Source organism: Rhamphochromis sp. 'chilingali' (genome assembly GCF_963969265.1).
Source record: "Rhamphochromis sp. 'chilingali' genome assembly, chromosome: 3".
Classification (NCBI taxonomy): Eukaryota; Metazoa; Chordata; class Actinopteri; order Cichliformes; family Cichlidae; genus Rhamphochromis; species Rhamphochromis sp. 'chilingali'.
Genome location: NC_137931.1, coordinates 46,113,065 through 46,136,556, shown reverse-complemented (window position 1 = coordinate 46,136,556; position 23,492 = coordinate 46,113,065). Strand labels below are relative to the sequence as shown.

At 44.4% G+C, this 23,492-nt stretch overlaps 2 protein-coding genes across 4 annotated transcripts; one reads left to right on the top strand and one right to left on the bottom strand.

The window, feature by feature from the left end:
- The first annotated feature begins 2,591 nt into the window (after positions 1-2,591).
- LOC308393942 (ceramide synthase 2-like) lies at positions 2,592-16,445 on the top strand. Of its 3 annotated transcripts, none has more exons than XM_080878011.1 (11): positions 2,592-2,747; positions 3,732-3,908; positions 5,831-5,948; positions 9,046-9,164; positions 9,660-9,717; positions 9,841-9,891; positions 10,879-10,971; positions 11,363-11,491; positions 14,394-14,500; positions 14,684-14,840; positions 14,920-16,445. In XM_080878011.1, the coding sequence occupies exons 2-11, from the start codon at positions 3,733-3,735 to the stop codon at positions 15,115-15,117; spliced, it is 1,206 nt and encodes a 401-aa protein (XP_080734137.1). In that variant the 5' UTR covers positions 2,592-2,747; position 3,732; the 3' UTR covers positions 15,118-16,445. The 3 variants fall into 3 exon arrangements, with proteins under 3 accessions (XP_080734137.1, XP_080734138.1, XP_080734136.1); XM_080878012.1 differs by lacking the exon at positions 2,592-2,747 and adding an exon at positions 3,273-3,406; XM_080878010.1 differs by lacking the exon at positions 2,592-2,747 and adding an exon at positions 3,560-3,609.
- A 2,201-nt stretch (positions 16,446-18,646) lies between these two features.
- On the bottom strand, positions 18,647-23,391 carry LOC308393386 (kelch-like protein 23). Its single transcript, XM_080877107.1, has 3 exons — positions 22,282-23,391; positions 21,740-22,151; positions 18,647-21,621 (listed from the first exon to the last, which is right to left on the bottom strand). Exons 1-3 carry the CDS (start codon positions 23,249-23,251, stop codon positions 21,318-21,320), a joined length of 1,686 nt encoding a protein of 561 aa, XP_080733233.1. The 5' UTR covers positions 23,252-23,391; the 3' UTR covers positions 18,647-21,317.
- Between the last annotated feature and the right edge of the window lie 101 nt (positions 23,392-23,492).

Genomic DNA, 23,492 nt, shown 5'->3' with positions numbered 1-23,492 from the left:
ACCCATCTGGACCAGCCGGCGAGCACTGTGAGGGTCATGTTTTTTGACTTTTCCAGTGCTTTCAACACCATCAGGCCGACCCTCCTGGGTGATAAGTTAGCAGCGATGCAGGTGGATGCTTCTCTGGTGTCCTGGATTGTTGATTACCTGACAGGAAGACCACAATATGTACGTCTCCCACAGTGTGTGTCTGACAAGGTGATCAGCAACACAGGGGCACCACAGGGGACTGTCCTCTCCCCCTTCCTCTTCACCCTCTACACCACAGACTTCAGCCACTGCACAGAGACCTGCCATCTTCAGAAGTTTTCTGATGACTCTGCGGTGGTTGGATGCATCAGCAGGGATGATGAGACAGAGTACCGGGCTGTGGTCGACTCCTTTGTCACGTGGTGTGAGCAGAATCATCTGCAGCTCAACGTGGCAAAGACTAAGGAACTGATCGTGGACTTCAGGAAGACCAGGAAACACTTGACCCCTGTTTCAATCCAGGGGGTCAGTGTTGACATTGTGGAGGACTATAAATACCTTGGAGTACACATTGACAATAAACTGGACTGGGCTAAAAACACCACAGCACTTTACAGGAAGGGCCAGAGTCGTCTCTATTTTTTGAGGCGACTGAGGTCCTTCAACATCTGCCAGAAAATGCTGAGGATTTTCTATGAGTCTGTGGTGGCCAGTGCGATCCTCTATGCTGTTGCATGCTGGGGGAGCAGGCTGAGGGTCGCAGATGCCAACAGACTTAATAAACTGATCCGTAAGGCCAGCAATGTTGTGGGGATGGAGCTGGACTCCCTCAAGGTGGTGTCGGAGAGAGGCGGATGCTGTCCAAGATAAAGACAATGTTGGATAACACCTCCCACCCACTCCATGACATGTTGGTCAGTCACAGGAGCTCGTTCAGTGAGAGACTGAGATTACTGAAAAGCACCACTGAACGACACAGGAAATCATTCCTGCCTGTGGCCATCTCCCTGTACAACGCATCCACTTAACACACTGTTTGCTGCTACAGCTACACATGTTTCTTTTCCAAATATTTATTTATAAGTGACTTATGTATGTATGTATGTATATATATGTATATATTGTACTATTCTTAGTTAGCGTATTGTCTGTCTTGTCTTAATGTTGGTTTAAAATGGAGCACTGTAACAAAAAATAATTTCCCCCAGGGATCAATAAAGTATTCTGATTCTGATTCTGATTCTGATTCAAATAAAGAGAACAAAATCATCTTCGACATGTGATCGGGCACCTGTGCAGGTTCTCATTGTTGGTATCCAGCCAGTTATATAATCACTTTTTATCTGGGTGAGAAGCAGAAAAGCAAGTTTTGTGACATATTTAGATGTCAAAATAAATTAACTGGCTTTCACTGAATTCAATGACCTTGACCCAGTGACTAAGTAGAAAATAAAGCTTTGTATGTTATAAAGCACTGCTGGGTGGGGCTCTTCCCATCATGCATTTCTCTTTCATTCATAGTGCTGTTGAAATATGACTGGAATGAAAGGCAACATCATGTGATCATGCTCATAAAGCTTATCAGCTCTCTGGTGTAACACACAGGTTGATAAGATTTTACAGTGACAGGATGTGTCGCATTTCTTTCTCTGCTTTGCTTCTGGTTTCCTGTCTGCTGATAACGAGCACATAATCTTTAACATCACTCGTAAAACTGTGTGACAGTGCATCCTGAGGTCACGAGTAATCTCTTTTAAAAGCTGCGCTCATAATATTTAACTGTAAAGATTTCATTTTCAGATGTGTTAGCCACATACAATCATACATGAAAAAACATGAAGATATTAGCTCTCATTGGGCCTCTTATTGTCTAGACGTCTCCAGAACAATCAGAAAATCCCTTTAATTTAATATTTTCTATTTGCCTCATGAAACATTTAGACCAGGAACGTTAAATTAATTTTACACATACCACTGAAACTCTTTCTGCTAGTGTAAAAACGTTTAACTGGACATCCAAAAGTTACCCTAATATCATTTTTTTAAATCTCAGTTTTCTGCATGATAACTGTGTAAAATTAGCGTCCAGACTGTCCCATATTTAAAAAATAGAAACTTTTGTTTGATTGATGAAAATGTTAGCCAAACTGTCGCAGACAATAAAAAATGGTTTCTGTCATTTAATTATTAAACTGTCGCTCTACTGCTTTGGTGTAGTATACACCAAAGCACACAGCCGTGTGTGTGTGTGTGTGGGGGGGGGGGGGGGGGGGGGGATCTCTGTCGGCAGGAAAAGCTGTAAAACCTATTTTGAAAAAATACAGTTAAGCCATATTTTGCCCTCCTTCATATTTTTCTAAGAGGCCGAACTGAAGTTATTCCTGGCCCATTTTGGCCCCCGGGCCTCATGTTTAACCACCAAAATTGCGATACGTTGGAAACCCCCCAAAATAAACAGAAGTGAAATTACAACCCGAGCAGAAAATCTCATTTGAACGCGTCTCCTCTCGCCCCCTGTCGGCAGCACGTGGCATTGTCCCCGTGAATGGCTGAGCAGATTTTGGCTGGTGAGAAAATACTACGATCCTCGTGTTGTGGCGCAAGATCCAGAGCAGAGAATGATGATGATGATGATGATGATGATGATGATGATGATGATGACAGCACACGCCCGCTCTCCGTCCTCGCTGGTAGGAGCTGGTGCGTCCACACGCCCCTCCTCTCTAAATTGCCGCTGTTGCCTCGCTTTCCATCTCCCATCACAGGATCGCGGACAGGTGAGCACAACATCTCCTCTCTGCGGTGTGTTAGATACGCTGTTTCGAAGCTCTCTGCGTGGTTTGTTGAATGGTTGATGGACCCGTGGGTTTGCTGTGCTTCCGCGAATAACAGCTGATGGATCAATTATTGCGCGTTTTAATCTGGCGCACTCGCCGTGCAGTCGGCGCACAGTGGTTACGGTCTGTCTGGTCATCTGACTGCGCAGGCTTTCACATCTGCGCTCACGTTCCTCCACAGCTACGACCTGATCGATACGCGGATCGATTGGATCTCAGCAGCAGCAGCTTTTAAACCCAGACCGTGCAAACCGTTTACAGGGAATAACAGTAGTGAGCTTACAGCATACAGTGTGTGTGTGTGTGTGTAGACAGAGACTTGAACGCATGAAGGCTGCGCTGCGCAGATTTTGCTGAAAAGCAGGCACAGACACGTCTGCTGATAATATCGATGCGCTGCTCAGGTGTTTGGACCTGAACACCAGGTGTCTTTTCTGAAAGGCTGATAAGCTGATTGTCCCATTGAGTCAGGAACAAGCGGGTTTGCATCTGATTCATGTTTGTGACAGGCGGCAGCTGCTGCGCCTCTGTGGTTACATTTAACAGGAGATGTAACCTGTTAAAGCCTGAAACAGGAAATAATTCAAATTCATTTGAAGGTGTCGTATTTGCTGCTGTGCTTTTTCATTTATTGCTTAAAAATGTTTTGTGAATATTTTCTGGGGGAAACACTGCACTGCTGATAAACTAGATGTAAAGAGGTGAAATCACCGTCATTGATCATGTAATCGAAACATGTTGCCATGTGAGCTGATGCAGTAGCAGCGATGACACTGTGCAGTTGTTCTTTTCCATCATTTCTGTGCGTGAGCAAACAGTTTCCTCTTGTCCTCTTTGTCATTAATTTGAATCCACTTCCCGTTCTGGTAAACTGTGTTTGTGCGGCCAGACAGTACTCACCTCTTCCTCTTTCGTGCCCCACAGAATGGAGGCCCTGCTGAACGAGTGGCTGTGGCGGGAAGAGTTCTGGATCCCTCCTGGGAATCACTGGAAAGACATGGAGATGAAGGAAGGAGAGGGCCACTTCCCTCTACCCAGGCATCTCATCTACACCTTGCCACTAGCTCTGATCTTTATAGCCATCAGATATATCTTTGAGAGGTGAGGCCGAGCTCACGGCGAGCTCTGGTTTTTGGCTGTTGTCATTAAATTGGCTGAAATCAGCAGAGCAGTAAGTTATGTGGCGCACAGTTTTGTCCTTTTCAGTTTTACCTAATTAGTTGAAGGAAGCAGTGTGATGCTGTTTGTGGGGGAAAAGTAATTTTCTGCTTGACTTGTTTTGGTCATGGTGGCTGGATGGAGGGTGTTTGCTGCTAAGCTGCTGAGGAACGCCTCCTTTTCCCTTTGTTCATGTGCTACATGCTGTGTGAGAGTCCCGTCTCCCCCCAGGCTCCTTCCAGCCTTGTGTTAAAGTGTGTCCGAGTGTTTTTGAGGGAAAACACTCGGACATGGCAACTACAGAAGTTTATAGCTGAGGTTTTACGATGCATGGCTACTAATGCTGATTCTCTGTAAGCTGCCTCTGCAAGGTGTAGTCCACACCAACCAGTCAGTGACTGCTGTCGGGGTGATCGCACAGAAAGTCCTACTAGTGCTTATTAAATGTGTCCTCCCGGTGCTTCAAGAGGTTCCCTAGAAAAGGTCAGAATATTTCTGCTGTCACAGCTGAAGGGATTTGAATGTTATCTTCAGATACCTGACACTTCTTAAAAGACTGCGTTTGGTTTTCGAATATTTCAGTTAGAAGAAAGTAGATCTTCACTCCTCTTTATACGCATTTCATAGCGTTCTTCTTTAACGTAACATTTGAACACTTTGGATGAATTAAAGAGAAATAATAATAATTCGAGGCTACAGTTAATCTGTGAGTGCATCTGGTCTGATGATGCGTTTGTCTCAGCGTCTCAAACACTTTCTTGGTTTTACAGGATTGAATGTTTCAGAATGTTAGTGGCACAAAATCAGACAGACGAGAGCTTTCACAGTATTCTGCCCATCACATTTATGCTTGTGAGCAAAGCTGCTTTAAAAGAAACGTCACAGTAAACCTGTTTGTACAGTTAACCAGTTCCTCTGGTAACAGGACAAGAATTTATTCGGGGCTGGCAGAGACGCGGCCCACATGACCACAGCTTGAACGCCTTTCCATTATCATCATCGTCAGCTGCTGTATTGTCTGTGAGAGCTGAAGATTAGCATCCTCGTCTGTGCCTTCATCAGCGATGTTTTAGCAGATTGGTAACATTAGCTGTGAGAGTAGTCCGGGGTCGGAGGATGATGGCGTGTGCTGTGTGCGAGTCGTAGAGGTCGTAGAGGTGGGCACCGTCATTTGTGCTCGCGTAGACGTCGGCCAGCTGGAAGGTGTCTCCACGCAATCTTCTCAGGCCACAGCTGTGTGTGTGTATGTGTTCCTGTAACCAGAGCACTGTGTGTCCCTCTGTGAAGCTGCCCTGACCTTCTCATTATCTCCGATCTCTCCCTGCGTGCACACTTCAGGATCATTATCTCTGAGATAGAATTACACACACGCACATTTATCTAAACATGTATTCATTGCTGATACCCTCATATTGTATTATTCTGTCGATCTTTCTGTCTCCTTCCGTCTGTAGCACGCACGCACGCACGCGCGCACACACACACACACACACACACGCTCACACACACACACACACACACACACACACACACGCTCACACACACACACACACACACACACAGATCAAGTGTCTCTTGATGCTGGATCGGATAATGGCTGTCTGGGCACAACCCGCCCACGGCAGCAGCTCCACAGGCTGTCAGGAGTAACGAGCTCCTCTGTTGCTCTTCTGTGTTTGGAGCACATCGAGCAGCTGTTGATGACATCACACATTAATCCTTCAAGTACTGCAAAACGAATTACTCCCGTTTGTTTTATTAACAGGGTTGCATTTGCTATTATGCACATATATGCATATAAATATAAAACAGCAGCAAAATGCATTTTTTCCCCTCCTCATCTCTTCTGGTCTCTGTCTTCTCAGGGTCATCGCCATCCCCCTCAGCAAAGTCTTAGGTGTGAAGGATCGGATTTGGATTCGAGCCGCTTCCATCCCAAAGCTGGAAGCGTTCTATAAACAGCACAGCCAGCAGCCATCGCAGGTTGGTGTTCACAGGACCCTCTAACTGTCCGTGGAGTGCACTACTGTAACTATGGTACACGTAACAGGGAGTCATTGCTTTAAATGTGACACTCATCTGTATAATACAGTAAATTTTCCACCAATATATGAATAAATGAATTGTTGAAGTCACTTATAAGCATGCAGCCCAATAGGTTAAAGATCAGTTTAATGCACCGATTTTTCTAGTGTGCTGAAAACATTCAATTCAATTCAATTCAATTTTATTTATATAGCGCCAAATCACAACATAAGTCGCCTCAAGGCGCTTCATAGATACAGAGAAAAACCCAACAATCATATGACCCCCTATGAGCAGCACTTTGGCAACAGTGGGAAGGAAAAACTCCCTTTTAACAGGAAGAAACCTCCAGCAGAACCAGGCTCAGGGAGGGGCGGGGCCATCTGCTGTGATTGGTTGGGGTGAGAGAAGGAAGACAGGATAAAGACATGCTGTGGAAGAGAGACAGAGATTAATAGCAGATATGATTCAATGCATCATGGGAATCCCCGGCAGCCTACGTCTATTGCAGCATAACTAAGGGAGGATTCAGGGTCACCTGGTCCAGCCCTAACTATATGCTTTAGCAAAAAGGAAAGTTTGAAGCCTGATCTTGAAAGTAGAGATAGTGTCTGTCTCCTGAATCCAAACTGGAAGCTGGTTCCACAGAAGAGGGGCCTGAAAACTGAAGGCTCTGCCTCCCATTCTACTTTTAAATACTCTAGGAACAACAAGTAGGCCTGCAGAGCGAGAGCGAAGTGTTCTAATAGGGTGATATGGTACTACAAGGTCATTAAGATAAGATGGGGCCTGATTATTTAAGACCTTGTATGTGAGGAGCAGGATTTTGAATTCTGGATTTAACAGGAAGCCAATACAGGAGAAATCTGCTCTCTTTCTAGTCCCTGTCAGGACTCTTGCTGCAGCATTTTGGATCAGCTGAAGGCTTTTCAGGGAGTTTTTAGGACTTCCTGATAATAATGAATTACAGTCGTCCAGCCTGGAAGTAATAAATGCATGAACTAGTTTTTCAGCGTCACTCTGAGACAGGATATTTCTAATTTTAGAGATGTTGCACAAATGGAAGAAAGCAGTCTTACATATGTGTTTAATATGTGCGTTGAAGGACATGTCCTGGTCAAACATGACTCCAAGGTTCCTCACAGTGTTACTGGAGGCCAAGGTAATGCCATCCAGAGTAAGAATCTGCTTAGATACCATATTTCTAAGCTTTTCAGGGCCGAGTACAATAACCTCAGTTTGATCTGAATTAAGAAGCAGAAAGTTAGCGGCCATCCAGGTCTTTATGTCTTTAAGACATTCCTGCAGTTTAACTAATTGGTGTGTGTTATCTGGCTTCATGGACAGATAGAGCTGGGTGTCATCTGCATAGCAGTGTAAATGTATGCTATGTCTTCTAATGATGCTGCCTAAGGGAAGCATGTATAATGTAAACAGAATTGGTCCTAGCACTGAACCCTGTGGAACTCCATAATTAACCTCAGTGTGTGAAAACATGAAAACCTACAAAGCAATTCCCATTTTTTAGGATTATACTTATACTGAGCTCAAAAATGACATCTGTGCCCAGACCTCCGTCTTGGTTAAAGAACGACTACATAAACTGTATCTCATGATCATCTATATAAATATGTAAGCATCCTGCAAAGTCTATGCAAATTTAAATGGAAAATCTCACCTTGAGCCAGGCACTCTTAATGTTAATAAATAGGAACATCTGTTACTGTGTGACACAAACAGTTTATGCGTGCTGGGTGTGGCTCCATCCAGGAGAAAGAGTGAGATTGTGTGCCAGCTTCCTCTGGAACGAGGAACAGTTTGAAAACGGGCCGTCCCCACAGAGATGCAGCTCAGGCTGCGAGGCTCGAGCTTACAAAAAGCGTGTTCGCTGCACTGTGAGAGAAGCAGTTATCTTCCTTTTAAACATAATGCCGTCTGTCCCTTTGATGGTAAATGGTAAATGGACTGGTTCTTATATAGCGCTTTTCCACTCTTCTGAGCACTCAAAGCGCTTTACACAACTTGTGCATTCACCCATTCGCACAAGCACAACTGACATTCACACACATTCATACTCCGATGAATGCATCGGAGAGCAATTTCGGGTTAGTATCTTGCCCAAGGATATTTGGCATGCAGACTAGGGGAAGCCGGGAATCGAACCACCAACCTTCCGATCAGTAGATGACCTGCTCTACCACCTGAGCTACAGCCACAGTTTATCCAGCCACCCTATTAATCTTTCCTATTATGTTGCTGATAATCAGAATAATTAGTTAAAATCTGAGGACAAACCAGCGCTATTAGTCTGTAACTGTTACTTTTCTCCGAATCATGGAAGTCCTCCACCCTCCTCTTGGTGTAATTTGGCATTGCAGCAGAGCAGCCATGTTGCTGTGCAGACAGGCAGGGGTGTACACCTGTCAGGACGAGGCATGACTGAGCATATCGAGTGGAGACGCACCGCTCCACGAGCGCCTTTCTACATTGTTTTTACCCGTGTGTGTGTGTGTGCGCATGCTCTGGCTTATTTGCAAATCTATTTCCATGGGGCCGCGAGCAGCAGCAGCAGCAGCAGCAGCAGCAGCAGCTAACGACTTTGCTGTTCCCCATGTAAATAACTTGGCCACAAACACGCTGTGAAACAAAGTAGATTTATTTCCTGAATACAACGACTGTATTTCTGTTGCACAACGCAATCGTGGGAAAATCATTTCACTGCTCGGTGTGGTGTCACAGTTTATCCTTTGATACAGTGCTGGAGCTGATGCTGGGGGTGCAGAGAGCCTGTGTAGCCAAATAAAAACATGCATGTGTCACACTGAACCCTGTAATTAGGTTTCACTCAGCAGAGGGACCTTCGGCGCTGTGATGTAGGATGTAGGGAGGGAAGGTCACGCTAACAGTGGTCGAGCACATTTATCTCTGTGGGTGCAGAGCTACACGTCGACAGGACGAGAGCTGTGATGAAGCTGTAACAATGCCTGCTATGAGAAAGCAGCTCGTATTTACATAGTGTGTGTGTGTGTGTGTGTGTGTGTGTGTGCACGCTCAGAGTGAAGTGGTGGGCCTGGGGAAGCAGTGTGGACTCTCGCAGAGAAAGATCCAGACCTGGTTTAGACACAGAAGGAACCAGGACAGACCCAGCAGCACCAAAAAGTTCTGCGAGGCCTCGTGAGTTTTTCTTCTCATACACTCAGTCGTTGAGCAATTTCCTGTTGGACGGATGTCACACGTGTGCCTGGTCACATCTTTGTCTGATCTCATAGAACTATGTAGTTCATTTACACAGCATCCGCTAATAAGGGGTGTCAAACATAAGGCCCAGGGGCCAGAATGGGCCCAGCAAAGACACCGATCCGGCCCACTAGATGGCTTTGGAAAATGTGAACAGAATTTTTACATTTTCTTACAACATTTAAGTTTTATAGCTTTTCTGAATGATAAAGACGTCCACAGTGGAGCTTCATGCTACACCAAAGTAATTACCACCATATAAACGACATTTTCAGTCTCTCTGTTGATTCATCTACAAAACTATCATCCAGGTCATGATAGTTTTGTTCATAAACGAAAACTTTCTTGTCACTCGTCTCGCCCATTTAAAATCAAAGTGGGCCACTGTGACATCCCAGCGCTAATCGATGATGCGTCTGTTCTTATCTGCAGCTGGCGCTTTTTCTTCTACCTCACGTCGTTCACAGCAGGGCTCGGCTCTTTAATTGATGTAAGTGTGTCGTCACTTTTTTCTTTAAAAGACTTTCACTGAATTTTGAGAATCTACATCTGCTTACTACGCTGTTGAAGTAAGATCGAGGCACAGAGATTTATCGTTTCCTCCATCCTCTAGACGCCGTGGTTCTGGGATCAGAGCGAGTGCTGGAGGGGTTATCCCAAACAGGTAGGACACAGATTTTGCCGTTGGGGTGTAAATGCTGGGGTTTGCAGCAAGTGTAACATGAGTCGTAGATTCTTTAATTCATGGTCATTTGATTCTTTGCTCTGTTGTTAAGTTAACATTTATATTCATGAAGAATTAAGTGGCAGAGATGTCTGTGAGCTAAAACTGAAAATCTGCATCACTCAGGTCATAAGAACAATAGGATCTACTTAAAGCAAGGAAAGTGCAGAAAGAGCACGCTGATCGTTTTTAATGCAGACTCCATCCACAATGTTTCAACTGCGACTTCCTTGACTGCAAAGCTCTGAATGCTTTTGTGGTTTCCTTCCTGCCTGAGTTTTTAACTTGCCGTGTGGATGATGGCACACGTTCTTCCCTGGAAGCCACGGCTCTCTTTATCTGCATTTAACCGATAACAGCTCTGCTACTGCAGACTTGATTTTTTTCTCAGACGGGTAGAAAGGACGTATTTTAGGGTAAATACCTCAGTCAACTTCCTGTCATTGTGTCGCTGCAAACTTTCACTTTTGAGTCTTCTCCAAATGTTTTACTTTAAGATTACACCATGACTTCCTGTGCATGAAGCACGTCCTCTGTGCTTGTAAATGAGAGCGAGGAGTTCTTACGTGGCCACTGAACCTTTGCTAGACTTTAGCCCTGAAGCTATTAGACAGGTGAAGCTGTAAATACTCAGCAGAGTTGAATATCTGCCTGCACTACCCCAAAAAGTCCAGACCTGCTTCAGCACACTTAAAGGAATCAGTTCAGAAAACTGTTTATTAAACTCTTTCAGTTCCTCAAAAGCATGTAGTTAGAGTTCACGTTGGAGTTCAGTGATTAACAGTCTAACACATCTGTCTGTGAATGCTGCTGCGTGCATCACCATTGTTGCTTTCTAAGTCTGGACAAATAAGCATGGTGTTGGAAAAGCTTCTGTTTAACCACTGAATGATCACACTGAGCTGCTCTCTCCCTCTCCTTCATCAGCCTGTGTCTGAGGCTCATTACTGGTATTACATGTTGGAGATGAGCTTCTATTTGTCGCTGCTTCTGAGCATCTCTGTGGATGTGAAGCGAAAAGTGAGTATTAACTGAAAACACATAAAGAACCTGATTATTATTCCACATTTAATCCCTGAAATGTAACGTTTTAGTCCAATGGTAAAAAAAGCAAATGCAGATTATGCTCTGGATTATCTGTAACTGTAATTATCTATAACTCTGTACTTTGAGTGTTACAGTATATTAAATATTCAGTTCAGTCTCTCCACAGAAACCTGAACTGTACTGAATACTATAATCATTTCAGTGCTTCTGTCCTTCAGGAGGCTTTGCTGCTGTCATATTTGTATTATTTAAATTAACGAATCAGTGCAGACAATCATGCTGGTTTCAAACGGCACCCGTGCAGCTGCTGTTTATGCTGCTGCATGTTTTTAAATGCGTGCATGCATGTGTGTTTGTGTTTTAGGATTTCAAGGAGCAGGTGGTTCATCATATTGCCACCATAATTCTCATCGGTTTCTCCTACATTGCCAACTATGTGAGGGTGGGCACTTTGGTGATGCTGGTCCACGACTCTGCCGACATTATTCTCGAGGTAAAACACCACACCTGCCTCCAGATACACTGTGAGTACAAACGCCACTACTTCATTCTTTGTTTTCTAACAAAAGGGAAGTAAGTGCAGCATATTTGGAAATGAAAGTGACTTTTATACGCTGCCTCGTTCACAAGCGTCTGCCACAGCAGGGAAGTCAATGTTCGTATGACCACCTTTATTTTGGAACACAGCCTGAACTCTGTGAGGCTTCACGAGGCACATCCCAAAGCTCTCTTCTTGGAGGCTGTACTTTGTTCCATTCCCTGTCAGGATGATACCACACTGGAAACTATGAACAGGCTCTGGGAGGCTGGTCCATGTTTTCCATCCAGGTTCGTTTTGACTGCAGTGGCAGTTTGTTTGTCAGTGCTGCCAATCGGATGCTTTCCAAATGGTGAATCAAAATTTGGATCAAATGTGGATTCATCACTTCACAGGACTTGTTGACACTGATTTTCTTTGGATTTCTTGTGTCATTTGGCATAGCCCACCCATTTCTCCCTGCTTCCCTGCCTTAAGAGTAACGTTTTGACAGCCACCCTTCCACTGAGACCATTTTTGAGGAGGCTTCAGTGAACAGTAGACGATTAGCTGAAGGGACAGATGTATCCCTCGGGTCCCGGAACAGGTCTTTGCTGGTTTTTCCCAAGTTTTCAAGGACAGGATTTCTTCTCGTCCTCTGTGTGTTCATTTCCCTTAAAAATATTCACAGAGACACTTCACATGATGCTGAAATATTCCTGTCAAACTCTGTTATGATTGGCCTTTTTCACAAGTTCAACAAAAGAAATGGGAGTCGGTCAGCAGGCTGCTAATAACCTGCAAGTGCCTCGAGGTTCAACTTGAGTTGGGTCTTTGCCAAGTTGTCTGCTGTGTGTAGACACAACACTTGAGTTGCATTTTTTTCAAGCTTGACCGATTCATCAGTGTGAACTAGGGCTGCCACGATTAGTCGACTAGTCACGACTGATTTAATAGTCGACGCGTCGTTTGAAGCTTTGTAAGATCACAAAAGACGCAGGAATAAGTAGCAGGATTTAAGAGTGTAATAACGGACTGAAACAGAAGATGGCAGCACTGCAAGTACAAGGATGCCAGCTGCCGTTAAACCCCGAAGAAGAAGAAGCTGTGTCCCAGAATTCATAGCACGGCCCAGCTCAGTTTCCAACAATGGCGGCAGCTAGTTAGTTTTAATGTTACTCTTATTATTCTTTCTGGGTCACAAAATAAACGTTTAACATATTTTCAGGCGAGAATGTAGCTGTGTAAACCTCAAATATCTGCTCAGTTTATCAGGACACCGCATATTTTCAAAAGCGCTCCGACGTTTTCGGAGACGTCTGTTACCCACTAGCTCGATAGCTAGCCGGGGGCTAGGTCACTAGCGCCGTGAGAACACCGGACTCCCGGCAAATCGTTTTCAAACCCACCGCCGTCTTTCGCTACTCAGGTTAAACATGATATATGAGTCACTTAGATAACTTTAAAATGTTGTTTGGCTTTTTTTAGTATTTTATTTGTTCCTGAGTAAATCGGTTTGGCTGAAATTAAAGTTATAGTTTTTACACAGCTGAATAAACGTCAAGGAGACAGCTGATTATCAGAAGTGTGAGATGCTGGAGAATTTACTCCGGTGTCCTGTTATAGTTTAGATAGCAAGGAGTTTATTAAACTTCACCGAAACAATCTGCAAATTTCATTAAAATTTAATAAACTATCATCTTGTCTTTATTGTTAGTTAGCACAGACCTTAAACACTTAAAGCTGTAAGCTAATGATAGTTATATAAGAGCAGATGCTGCTGGTGCAATAAGCTGTATGCTGTATGTTCAATGGATGCATGATCTGAATAGTCGACTATCAGAATAATCGTTTGTGGCAGCCCTAGTGTTAAGTGACTCAGGTCCAAGGACTGGACTGAAAATGGGTGAGAAAGTTTAAAACCGCTGCTCAAGGCTACTTTTAAAAATTCCAGGAGCGCCTGGCACCTCGGAAGCAAAATATAAAACACTGAGTGGTGGTTCGAGACTTTTGCACGGCGCAGTGTGGAGGAGACTGCATCGTTATGCTCGCACACAAACGTTTAAAATGGCAGATTATTGCACAAACGAGGAACTTGTGTATTTTTGTGAATTTCCTTCTTCTTTCATACGAGCACACACGTCCTGTGAGCCGCGCACAGCGAGAGGTTTCGTTCTGTTGTTGCTTGTCCTGGCTGTAAAGGTTTGACCACCTCGGTGACAGTTGTTCCTTTGTCCGTGGGTGTTGTGAGGCTGTTTCAATGATAAGAAGTGACGATGATGATTGTTTCCGCGTTACATGAGATGAGGAAATATGCAGTCGTGTCAACTCGGGCGTGACAGGGTGTCGCCTGGACGCTGATAAAAATCATAAAGGGAAAACGATGCTGGCTTCATATCCAATAGATGATTAGTTACTGAGTGCAGGTGAGTTCATCAGTGAGTCTGAGGTTTGATTTCGAGCCAGCCACACCCACTTGTTTTCTCTCTCGCTGCGCTAAAACCACCTGGAACAAAGAGATAACGTTCGAGTCAGTAAACTCAGGTGACGTCTTTACACTTGAACCTGTTCAGATCTGAGACCCCTGCAGGACAAACACACTGAAGTGCTCGATGTTTAAAAATGACTTTTTATATTTAAAAGTGAAAATGGGGGTGGAGCTGACCCTGGCGTACGTCCGAGATTAGAACATCAGTAATTGTATGACCACAAATCAAACCTGATGACATAACCTGAAAACACCTGAGCAGGTCGTTACTGTCAGGGGCCGATGAACAGGAAGCTGTGGGGAGGTGGGCTCACACCCACAGCACTTAACCTAAACGTCTTCACTGTCTTTTCTAAGTCACAGGAACTTTTACCTTCCTTTTTCTGACAGGTGGGTAAGATGCTACACTACGCCTTGTGGGCGAAGACATGCGACGTCCTGTTTGTCCTCTTTGCTCTGGTGTTCCTCGTCACGAGGCTGTATGTCTTTCCAAGCAGGTAAGAAACTGTTAAATCAGACGTAGTTTCATGTGTTGGTGTGCAAATGTCCAACTAGGTTTGATGTACAGTTTGTCTTAGAGCACAGATAAAGTTTCCCGTTATCGGTACGACACACGATGCTCTGAAGCCCGAGAGTTTGTAGGAACAGCTGATCTCACTGTTTCTGTGTTTGCCCTCCAGGATCATCCACACCACCCTGATCGTTTCAATGCAGTTCTACAAGCCTTTCTTTGGTTATTATTTCTTCAACGCTCTTCTGTTCGTGCTACAATTGCTGCACATCTACTGGGCCTATCTCATCCTGCGCATGGTCTACAGGTTTGCCTTTGTGGGCAAGGTGAGACGAGAGGCTGTTTAAGCAGCAGCGATAGCAGGAAACGAGGAATCGGATGGTTAACTTTTATTCTTCTCCACAGATCGAGGGTGACGTGCGCAGCGACGAGGAAAGTCCGGTAGATGACAATGAAGAAGAAGAGGAAGACGGGGGTGAGTGCAGCTGGGAGCAGAGGAAGGATGCGATTAACTCCAGACTGGCATCGCTGGCTAACAACTGCGTCCTGAACAACCTGACCAACCAGACAAATAGAAACAGCAGACTACCCAAAACCAGATAGTGGCTTCACATCGAGTCCACGGCTTCGCTTCCACTTCCATGTCTCCAACATGGTCCGTTGATGATTTCAGGTCAGGGTAGGTTTGCCTCTGAGCAAAGAAGCACAGATGATTGTTGATCCACCGAATGTGACACCACTCATAACACTAATATCAAAACAATAAGAACACGTATGATGAGAGCGCGTGATCACTGCGATGCCGTTTCTGGTCCCTGTAGTATAAGAACTTGAAAATATTCAGGACAGCGTTTTAGTTCATCTTTGCTTTTTTTTGAGTGAGAGCTTAAAAAAAATATTGTTTGTATTAAAACATATTAATTCTTGTGTATAATATGGTGTAATCTATTTTAAATGGAACAAACTCCTCTGACTGATTTATGTCCACATGGCTGCTCATGCACACAGTTCTGATTGTAGTAAATCTGTTGATAAATCACTTTATTGGCTGTTTTTATTCATTATTCACTGTAATCTGTATTTGAATCCCTCGTATGATTGAAGAAGTTGTATTTTTCTGCGACAGATTTAGACTTTTTAGGAGAACTATGGCGCCCCCTGGTGCACAAAGAAGACGCTGCCCTTTCTGATGCCTTTACAAAAAGTATTTCTTCTACAAACACGGACGTGAACCGTGTGCGTGTCTGTGCATCGTGTCTTTTTCTCACGGGCAGCATGATTTCCTACTCGGGTCTTTTGTTTTGTGCCTTGGCTGCTGTGTTTTGAACACTAAGATATGAAGTCTATGTGCTACTAGGGTTCCCCTTTTTGGAACAACACACAGAAAAGGCCTTATTGTAACGTGTGTTACGTGTTTTTGTGTTGTCATTTCTACCTGATTCACACAGATGGGCATTATTGAGCTATTTTAGACAGTGGCGTTAAATGCATCGATGCAATGCTCCTGGGTAAAAATGAATGTAGAGATATTAGGAGCTGTATATTTTAATATTTACCAAATTGTGTTCTGATGCTTGCTAGTGTGATTTTACATGTGTCTTCCCGCCGTGCTGCTGCAGGTGAACATGCTAATCCAGTCATCATTTATGTAACGATGGCTGTGATAGGGCTAGAAACAGGGCGTGTCTGTGCAGGGGTGTGATGTCACTGACGCCCACCGCACAGCAGGGGGTTTAAAGTGAAATGCTGGAGCGCTAAACGGCCGACGCAGTGAATGAGACTCACCTGGATGTTGTTTTTAAGAAGATATAAAAGCAGGAGACACTTTATGTCCTCATGAAACCTGCATTTGACTTTTATTATGAGTGTTGATTTGTGACAACTCGAACAGTTTAAATAAATGACTTCTGAATAAAACCTGTACAAATTCAGTCAAGCTTTTATTAAACACTTTTACATTTTGTTCATACTAATGAAGACCCCCCCCCACACACACACACACACACACACACACACACAGACAGGTAACCATACACAGTACTGTGCAAACTTTGTTTTGCTATCGAGGTGACTGACACCCTCTTGGTATGTTTGTAAAGTGCTCTTGAGCAGTATTGCTCCAGGCTTCATGAAGGTTGGAGGTTGGCTGCTTTTTCATTCATTTTTATGTTGCGCAGCGAGTCCTTAAACATCTGTGGAGGATTAAAGAGGTGGCAGGCCTGTCTACAGCAGATGAACAGTCTCTGAACGTCCTGTCCTAAAGAGTTACATGAAAAAAACACACAAGCAAAGCCGTGACACAGGACCTGAGAGATGCATCTGGCCCTTCAGCTGATCCATCTGCTGTTCGCTGAAGCCTCCTCAGAAATGTTCTCAGTGGCTGTCCACAAGCCATTCTTAATGAAAGGAAACAGGGAGAGGTTTGCCAAATTGGACTTAAAATTAGTGGCAACGAGTCTTGTGGAGTGAATCTACATTTGAAATTTTTGGTTCAAATCGTGGCCAGTGTGTACAGGAGAGGTCAGGAGAGAGGTACAGCAGTGTGTCCATCTGTGAAACACAGTGGAGGCTCTGTCATGGTTTGAGTCTCAGCCAGTGCAGTTGGGGATCTGCAGGAACTCCACCGTGTGACAGACAGCATCCTCCTCTGTCACACCGAGCGTCTGCATGTCCTACCTCACTACATGCATGAATCTTTTCTGAGGTCTTCCTCTCTGCCTCCTGCTTGGCAGCTCCATATTCAACATCCTTGTCCAATATATCTACCATCCCTTCTGTCATAGCTGGACTGGCCAGTGGCGACTTTTCGTTTTTATGGGCCGATGGATTTTTTTTTTTTTTTTTTTATTTATTTTTTTTTTAAGGAAGGGTATATGTACTGAAAGGTGTTGGATTGGCCAATTGGTCATGATCGACTCTCGGCTGGACCAATTACAGCCGAGGAGGCCGGATGCACCCTCCCCCTTGTTTAGCAATCACGTGATTTTCGCGCATTGCATGCCGGGAACTAGTGGCAAAACAATCAAGTATCGCATCAAATGCAAGCATTTGCAGCACCGCAAAACGTTCATTCTCCGGTTCCAATACCTTCTTGTTTTTTCTTTGCCGCACAAAAAAGGTATGTACAAAACAAAAAGAAAAGATACGAGGAAAAAATCAAAGGAGTGAACGGGTCAGACCCTTACGAGCACACAGAGTGGACAGAGTGCCCAACTTTCACCACGCTCAGATTTATAATTATAGGTTCTTGGAGTGAGTGGACACACTCGTGAAGTTTAGTAACTTCAGGTCACTGCAACAAGCCCAGGTACAGTTTACCGACGGATGGGTGCAGGACCTTGAAATGCACCGTGTAGAACGAAAGACCATCGTACGTATCATAAGTTTACCAGTCTCACAAATCGTCTTCATAAATACACATTCGTTAACCGTTTATTAATAGGACCTTTGAGCTCAACGGTAATTAAATTCTCTGACTGTGGTTCCAGTCAGAGAATTTAAGACTTTCCCTAATAACAAACCGTGGCTCTCTAAAGATATTAAGGATCTGATTCTTAAAAGGAAAATTGCTTTTAACGAGGGAGACGTTCCCACTGTGAGAATATTGAGGAAGGAGGTGAGGGCTGCGATAAAGATTGCCAAGATGAGGTATAGAAATAAGATTGAGGCAGAACTCAGCAGTAACAACCTCAAAAGAGCTTGGCTTGGTATGAAAACAATGGCAGGGCTACAGACGAAAGGTAAAAGCAGCATTACCTTAGAGGGGTTTACCTCTGACAAACATCTGGCAGACAGTCTTAACAGTTTTTACCTTCGTTTTGAGAACTATGATTGTTCTAGGCAGACCAGCACACAGAGGGAAAGGACTATCACTCCCCCATCTATTTGTATTGATGAGACAGGGGTAGCTAATCTTTTTAGACACACCAAAAGCAAGAGTCCTGGACCTGACAACATCTGTGGACAGGTACTGAGAACTTGTGCTGATCAGCTGAGTGGGATTTTTCACTATATCTTCTCACTTTCTTTAGAGCTACAGACGGTACCTAAAATTTGGAAACATGCTGTCATTGTTCCCGTTGCTAAGGGCAGTTCTCCTAAGGCACTGAATGATGTTAGGCCTGTGGCTCTGACTTCTTTAGTGATGAAGACATTTGAGAAGATAATTAAGAAGGAGATTTTAATGCATGTTGAACACCATCTTGACCCCTTCCAGTTTGCCTATAGAGCAGGGAGAGGTGTGGAGGATGCTGCTGTCACACTCCTGCATCTCTTGTATAAGCATCTTGAGGCCCCCCACACCCACGCAAGATTATTATTTGCTGACTTTTCATCGGCATTTAATACAATTCAACCCTCTTACTTGCTGACAGGCTTTACAATCATTTCAAGCTTGACACTAGTCTGGTCGGCTGGGTGACAGACTTTCTGACTAATAGGTCACAATGTGTGAGGCTGAATCATGTGTTTTCTGATGTGCTCTCCTCCTCTACTGGATCACCCCAGGGTTGCTGCCTCTCTCCCCTTCTGTTCATTCTGTACACAAATGAGTGTCGCAGCAATTTCACAAACAGACACATCCTGAAGTTTGCTGACGACACAGTGATCGTCAGTCTTCTAGTGGGGGACGAGTCAGGCCATGGGCAGGTTGTAGATGATTTTGTGAATTGGTGTGATGAGTTCTTCCTTTCACTTAACGTGTCAAAAACTAAAGACATGATTATTGATTTTAGGAAGTCCTCTTATAGCTCATCACCCACTATCATTAAAACTGCCGATATTGGGATCGTTGAGAGTTATAAATATCTAGGTGTGGTACTCGACCATAAACTGTGTTTTGAATCTCATGCTGATGCCACTACTAAAAAAGTTCAACAAAGACTGTTCTTTTTAAGGAAAATGAGATCTTTTAACGTCTCATCTGAGATGTTGTCCTTGTTTTATAGAAGTTTTATCGAATCTGTGATGTCCTTTTGTATCGCTGCCTGGTTTGGTAACCTGACGGTGAAGAATAAGAATCGGTTGGGACTTCTGGTAAAAACTGCTAGCAAAATTTCAGGGCGCTGGCAAGATGGACTTTTGGCCATTTACAATAGAAATGTGCTTAGAAAGGCTCATTCTATTATTAATTGTGTGAACCATCCACTTCACAGTGAGTTTGAGTTGTTGCCTTCCGGCCGCCGTTTTAGAGTACCTCCGAGGAGGACTAAAAGACTCCAGGTCTCTTTTATCCCTACTGCGTCTTGTCTCCTTAATGGCAAATAATTGTCCTTGAATTTTCTATCATTATTATTGTTATTATTGTTTTATAGTATTGTTCTGTTTGTTCTTATCCTCCTGCTGCTAAACTAATTTCCCCTTGTGGGACAATAAAGAAATTGAATTGAATTGAATTAATTAGCAGTGGAAATAATTTCTGGTAGCATCACAGAAATGTAGCAGTGACAATAATACTGTATGCTGTAATCGCACTGGACAATTAGTGATACAAAACAACTGTTTTATCCTGTGAATAAAAGTATATGTTTTTGTCAATGTACCATAATAACAGAAGCGAAACGCAATATTGTGTCAGGACAATTCACTATTTATGCACAATAAACACAATAAACAAAGGAGCATAGCGCGACAATTTCTGTTCAGCGCCAGACTTGCTTGTAACCTATATCACTAATTATGTTAAGAAAAATGACGCATTAACTACTACAAAACTCTGACCTTTGTGGGAATGCTTGGAGCAGACTAACCTGTGAGCTGGAGTGTTCTGCGACGTTATATTTGGTATATCCAGACCATCCGTCGGCTCTTACTTCGGAAACATGGCTTAAAAAATTTCTCTTCAACGACGTAATCCGATAAAAAAAAAAAACGATCTCTTTACCCGTCGGCTTCCCGTGGCTGTCATGCGACCGGCTATTGAAGTTTAATAATACAACAGCTTCTTGACATTTTTTGGGTTTCTTATTATCGCTGTGTAACTCAGTTCAATTGAAAGCCTGCGTGCGCTAGTACCTCTTGCCACAAGTTCCCAGAAACCTTTGCGGTTTTACCCCTGAATGACGTCACATTTTCAATCTTTATCCTGGTGGGCCGGTCTCTAGTCAAAATGCCCGGGCCGATTTTTTTGTCCCAGTCCAGCCTTGCCTTCTGTGCACATGTCCAAATCATTCCTGCCTTGCCTCTCTAACTGTACTCGTTTCTAGCTCCATCAGTCCTCGTCACTCCACCTCCAGGCGTGCTTCTAGCATCTCCAAACATCACAGCAGCTCTCCAGCATCTTGTAGCTTCTTGCTTTTATCCTTCTGTCTAAAATCACTCCTGACACTCGTCTCCACCCACTCCACCCTGACTGCACTCTCTTCTGGACTCTCCCTTTTCTTGGATGGTTGATATTTAAACGGATCTACCTTCACCATCACTGCTCTTTGCATGTCTCCCTCTTGTTCACACATATGTATTCTGCTTCTTCTGACTTTCAAACCTCCGCCTGCTTCCTGCTCTCCACAGAGCCTGGAACTCATCGTTATTGATCTCTGGGATCATCTTAACAGAGAATAGAATAAAAGAAGAGCTTTGCATGTCCTCCAAGAAGCCTGGAGAACTACTCCTGAAGACTACTTAAAGCTTGCCTGATAGTTCAGCCTGTGCTGAAAAATTAAAGGTGGTCAGACCAAATATTGACTTTCCCTTCAGGTTTGCATGAGTTGCTGCACCCATTTCCCATTTTCCTGACCAAATATAAAGAAAGAGGGATGGCTCGAGAGATTTGCACAATTCCACATTCATTCAACCATCATAGAGCATCATGGGATCATTCTTACGGTGACACACCCTCTGAGGGGCACGGGACAGGGTATAGCATCATCTACCTCAATGCAGGTGTCTATGTAAGGGTCCAGCAGCACCATGTTCGGGAATGCTTTGTTACTCTTTCTCTCGCTGAGCAGGTATATCTGCCCAGTGACTGAGGAGCAGCCACAGAAGAACTTTTTGTTCAGACATTCCTCCTCCAGCTCCGTCCACTCATCTGTCTCCATGTCAAAACGAAGGGCTTGGCCTCCGAACAGGTAGAGGGCACTGTTGAGCTCCGTGGCAACCAGGTCGTATCTAAAGAAAAACACATTAATCTTTCTGTTTAATTGTCAGCTGATCATCCTGTATCATTTAATTTGAAAGCTCAAACTTCATAAGAATGTAAATCTGGCAGTGTCAGAAAGATACTCACCGTGGAAATGGAGAATAGGAGACCACATCCCACTGATCCTCCTTCGCCACATACCTCTGAATTCCACCATAAACCTCGCCATTTTCATCCAGCCCACATGCCACGTAGATACACGACCCCAGAGCAGCAGTGGCTGCCCTCTCTACGGCCCTGACCATGGGACTCACTGCCTCCCAACCCTCCTCTGACCCAAGGACCAGCCTTTCTACATCATCCACAAGACCTTCGTCCATACTTCCCCCCAGGACATACAGTACTGACTCGAGCCCTATGGAGCAGTGGCTGTGTCTGGACTTCTGCAGGGCTGGCCCGTCCACCCAGCGCTGGTTCCCACATTCGTAGATCCGGACCCAATCCACACTGAACCACAGAACATCCCGGAAGTAGCCACCTGTCACGACCACACTGTCTCCTAAATAAAAAGGAAATTTTAAAAAATCAGTGAAAATTTAATGTTCAATATTCATGTAAGATCATAAAAACGAGCACATGAAAAATAAGCACACATCTAACTTTTGCCAGTTTCATTATGCATCCATTACCCACTGCAGCCACGGAGTACTGTGTGAGGTTCTTCCTCTGCAGGGGCGCGCAGCTCTGCCATCTACCACTCATCGGGTGATACTGGAACAGCGCCTGTTCTTCCTGATCATGAGGCCCGCCCAGCACGAACAGGGTCTCTCTGGCCCTGGTCCTCATCATTGACCTGCCCACTGACCAAGATGCTGGGAAATGTTCATTGAGCTTTATGATGAGCCTGGCTCTGGGATCAGAGCTTTTCATTCTGGTCAAGAGTTCAGTGATGAAAGGCAACGACAGAGACTCGGGCCTCACCAGCTCAATGAGCTCCAGGAAATATTCTTCTCGTTTAGGGTCAAATGACACCCAGCGCAGTATTGCCTCCAGAGCCAGATCGTCTTTATGGATGGTTAGGTCATCGCTGGCAAGTAGATCTGCTACTGACTCTTTTGAGAGTGACAGAAAATCCTCTTCAGCTGAAATAGCGGAGAAGTGAGTGAGCACCACCTGTCGTGCTGCGGCATAAAGCTGAGTGCAACCCAGCTGCCAGGCGTAGGCCATCATCCCCAAACAGTTGCTGAGGTGCAGCTCACGCTCCAGGAACTTACAGCACAGCAGCCTGGCTCGCTCCAGCTGCAAAAAGTCGGACGTCTCGAGGATGCCCGTAACATTTTCTCTGTCCAGAGACAGGCTGCATGTTGTGGTATATTCCATCAAGGTCCTGAAATGCTGCAGACTCACACCTTTAATCTCTACCTGCCTTTTGCTGCTCTCCAACCCACGGCCAAAGAACAGAGCCCTGAAGTAAGGGCTCTGCAGGGCCAGATGTTGACGGTTGACATAAAAAATCTCTCCTTCTACTTGTAGGCTAGCATCAGGTGTTATATCAGCCTCAGAGTCCTTCACCTGTGAAGCAGACTCATCCTCTTCTTCTGATACAAGCGTCAATTCAAAGCTCTGCAGTTTCAGCTCATGGTCACCTCTGTCAGCCATGTCACAACAAACAGCCACCCCTCCTCCTGTGTTCTGCTCGGATCCTCGTCCTCTGCTTTCCAACACACCAGCTGGTGCTATTAATAGACTTCCCCCCCTCGACTGACAGCAAAGGAAAAGGGGGTCAGTTCCAAAAGCAGATGCTGATGATAAAACTGTGAGTTATAATATAAAATATTATAATATAAAAACTAACTCACCCTATCATACCAGCTCCATTAAATTAAATCATGAAGAGTCA

Bases quoted from the DNA above. Each gene is read 5' to 3' on its own strand.
- LOC308393942 (XM_080878010.1), top strand. From the start codon at position 3,575: ATGACACTGTGCAGTTGTTCTTTTCCATCATTTCT. The intron at 5,949-9,045 runs GTTGGTGTTCAC...GTGCACGCTCAG, and splicing joins ACAGCCAGCAGCCATCGCAG to AGTGAAGTGGTGGGCCTGGG. The intron at 9,718-9,840 runs GTAAGTGTGTCG...TCCATCCTCTAG, and splicing joins GGCTCGGCTCTTTAATTGAT to ACGCCGTGGTTCTGGGATCA.
- LOC308393386 (XM_080877107.1), bottom strand. From the start codon at position 23,251: ATGGCTGACAGAGGTGACCATGAGCTGAAACTGCAGAGCTTTGAATTG. The intron at 22,152-22,281 runs GTAATGGATGCA...CTTTTTATTTAG, and splicing joins GTACTCCGTGGCTGCAGTGG to GAGACAGTGTGGTCGTGACA. The intron at 21,622-21,739 runs GTGAGTATCTTT...GTTTTTCTTTAG, and splicing joins TCCTATTCTCCATTTCCACG to ATACGACCTGGTTGCCACGG.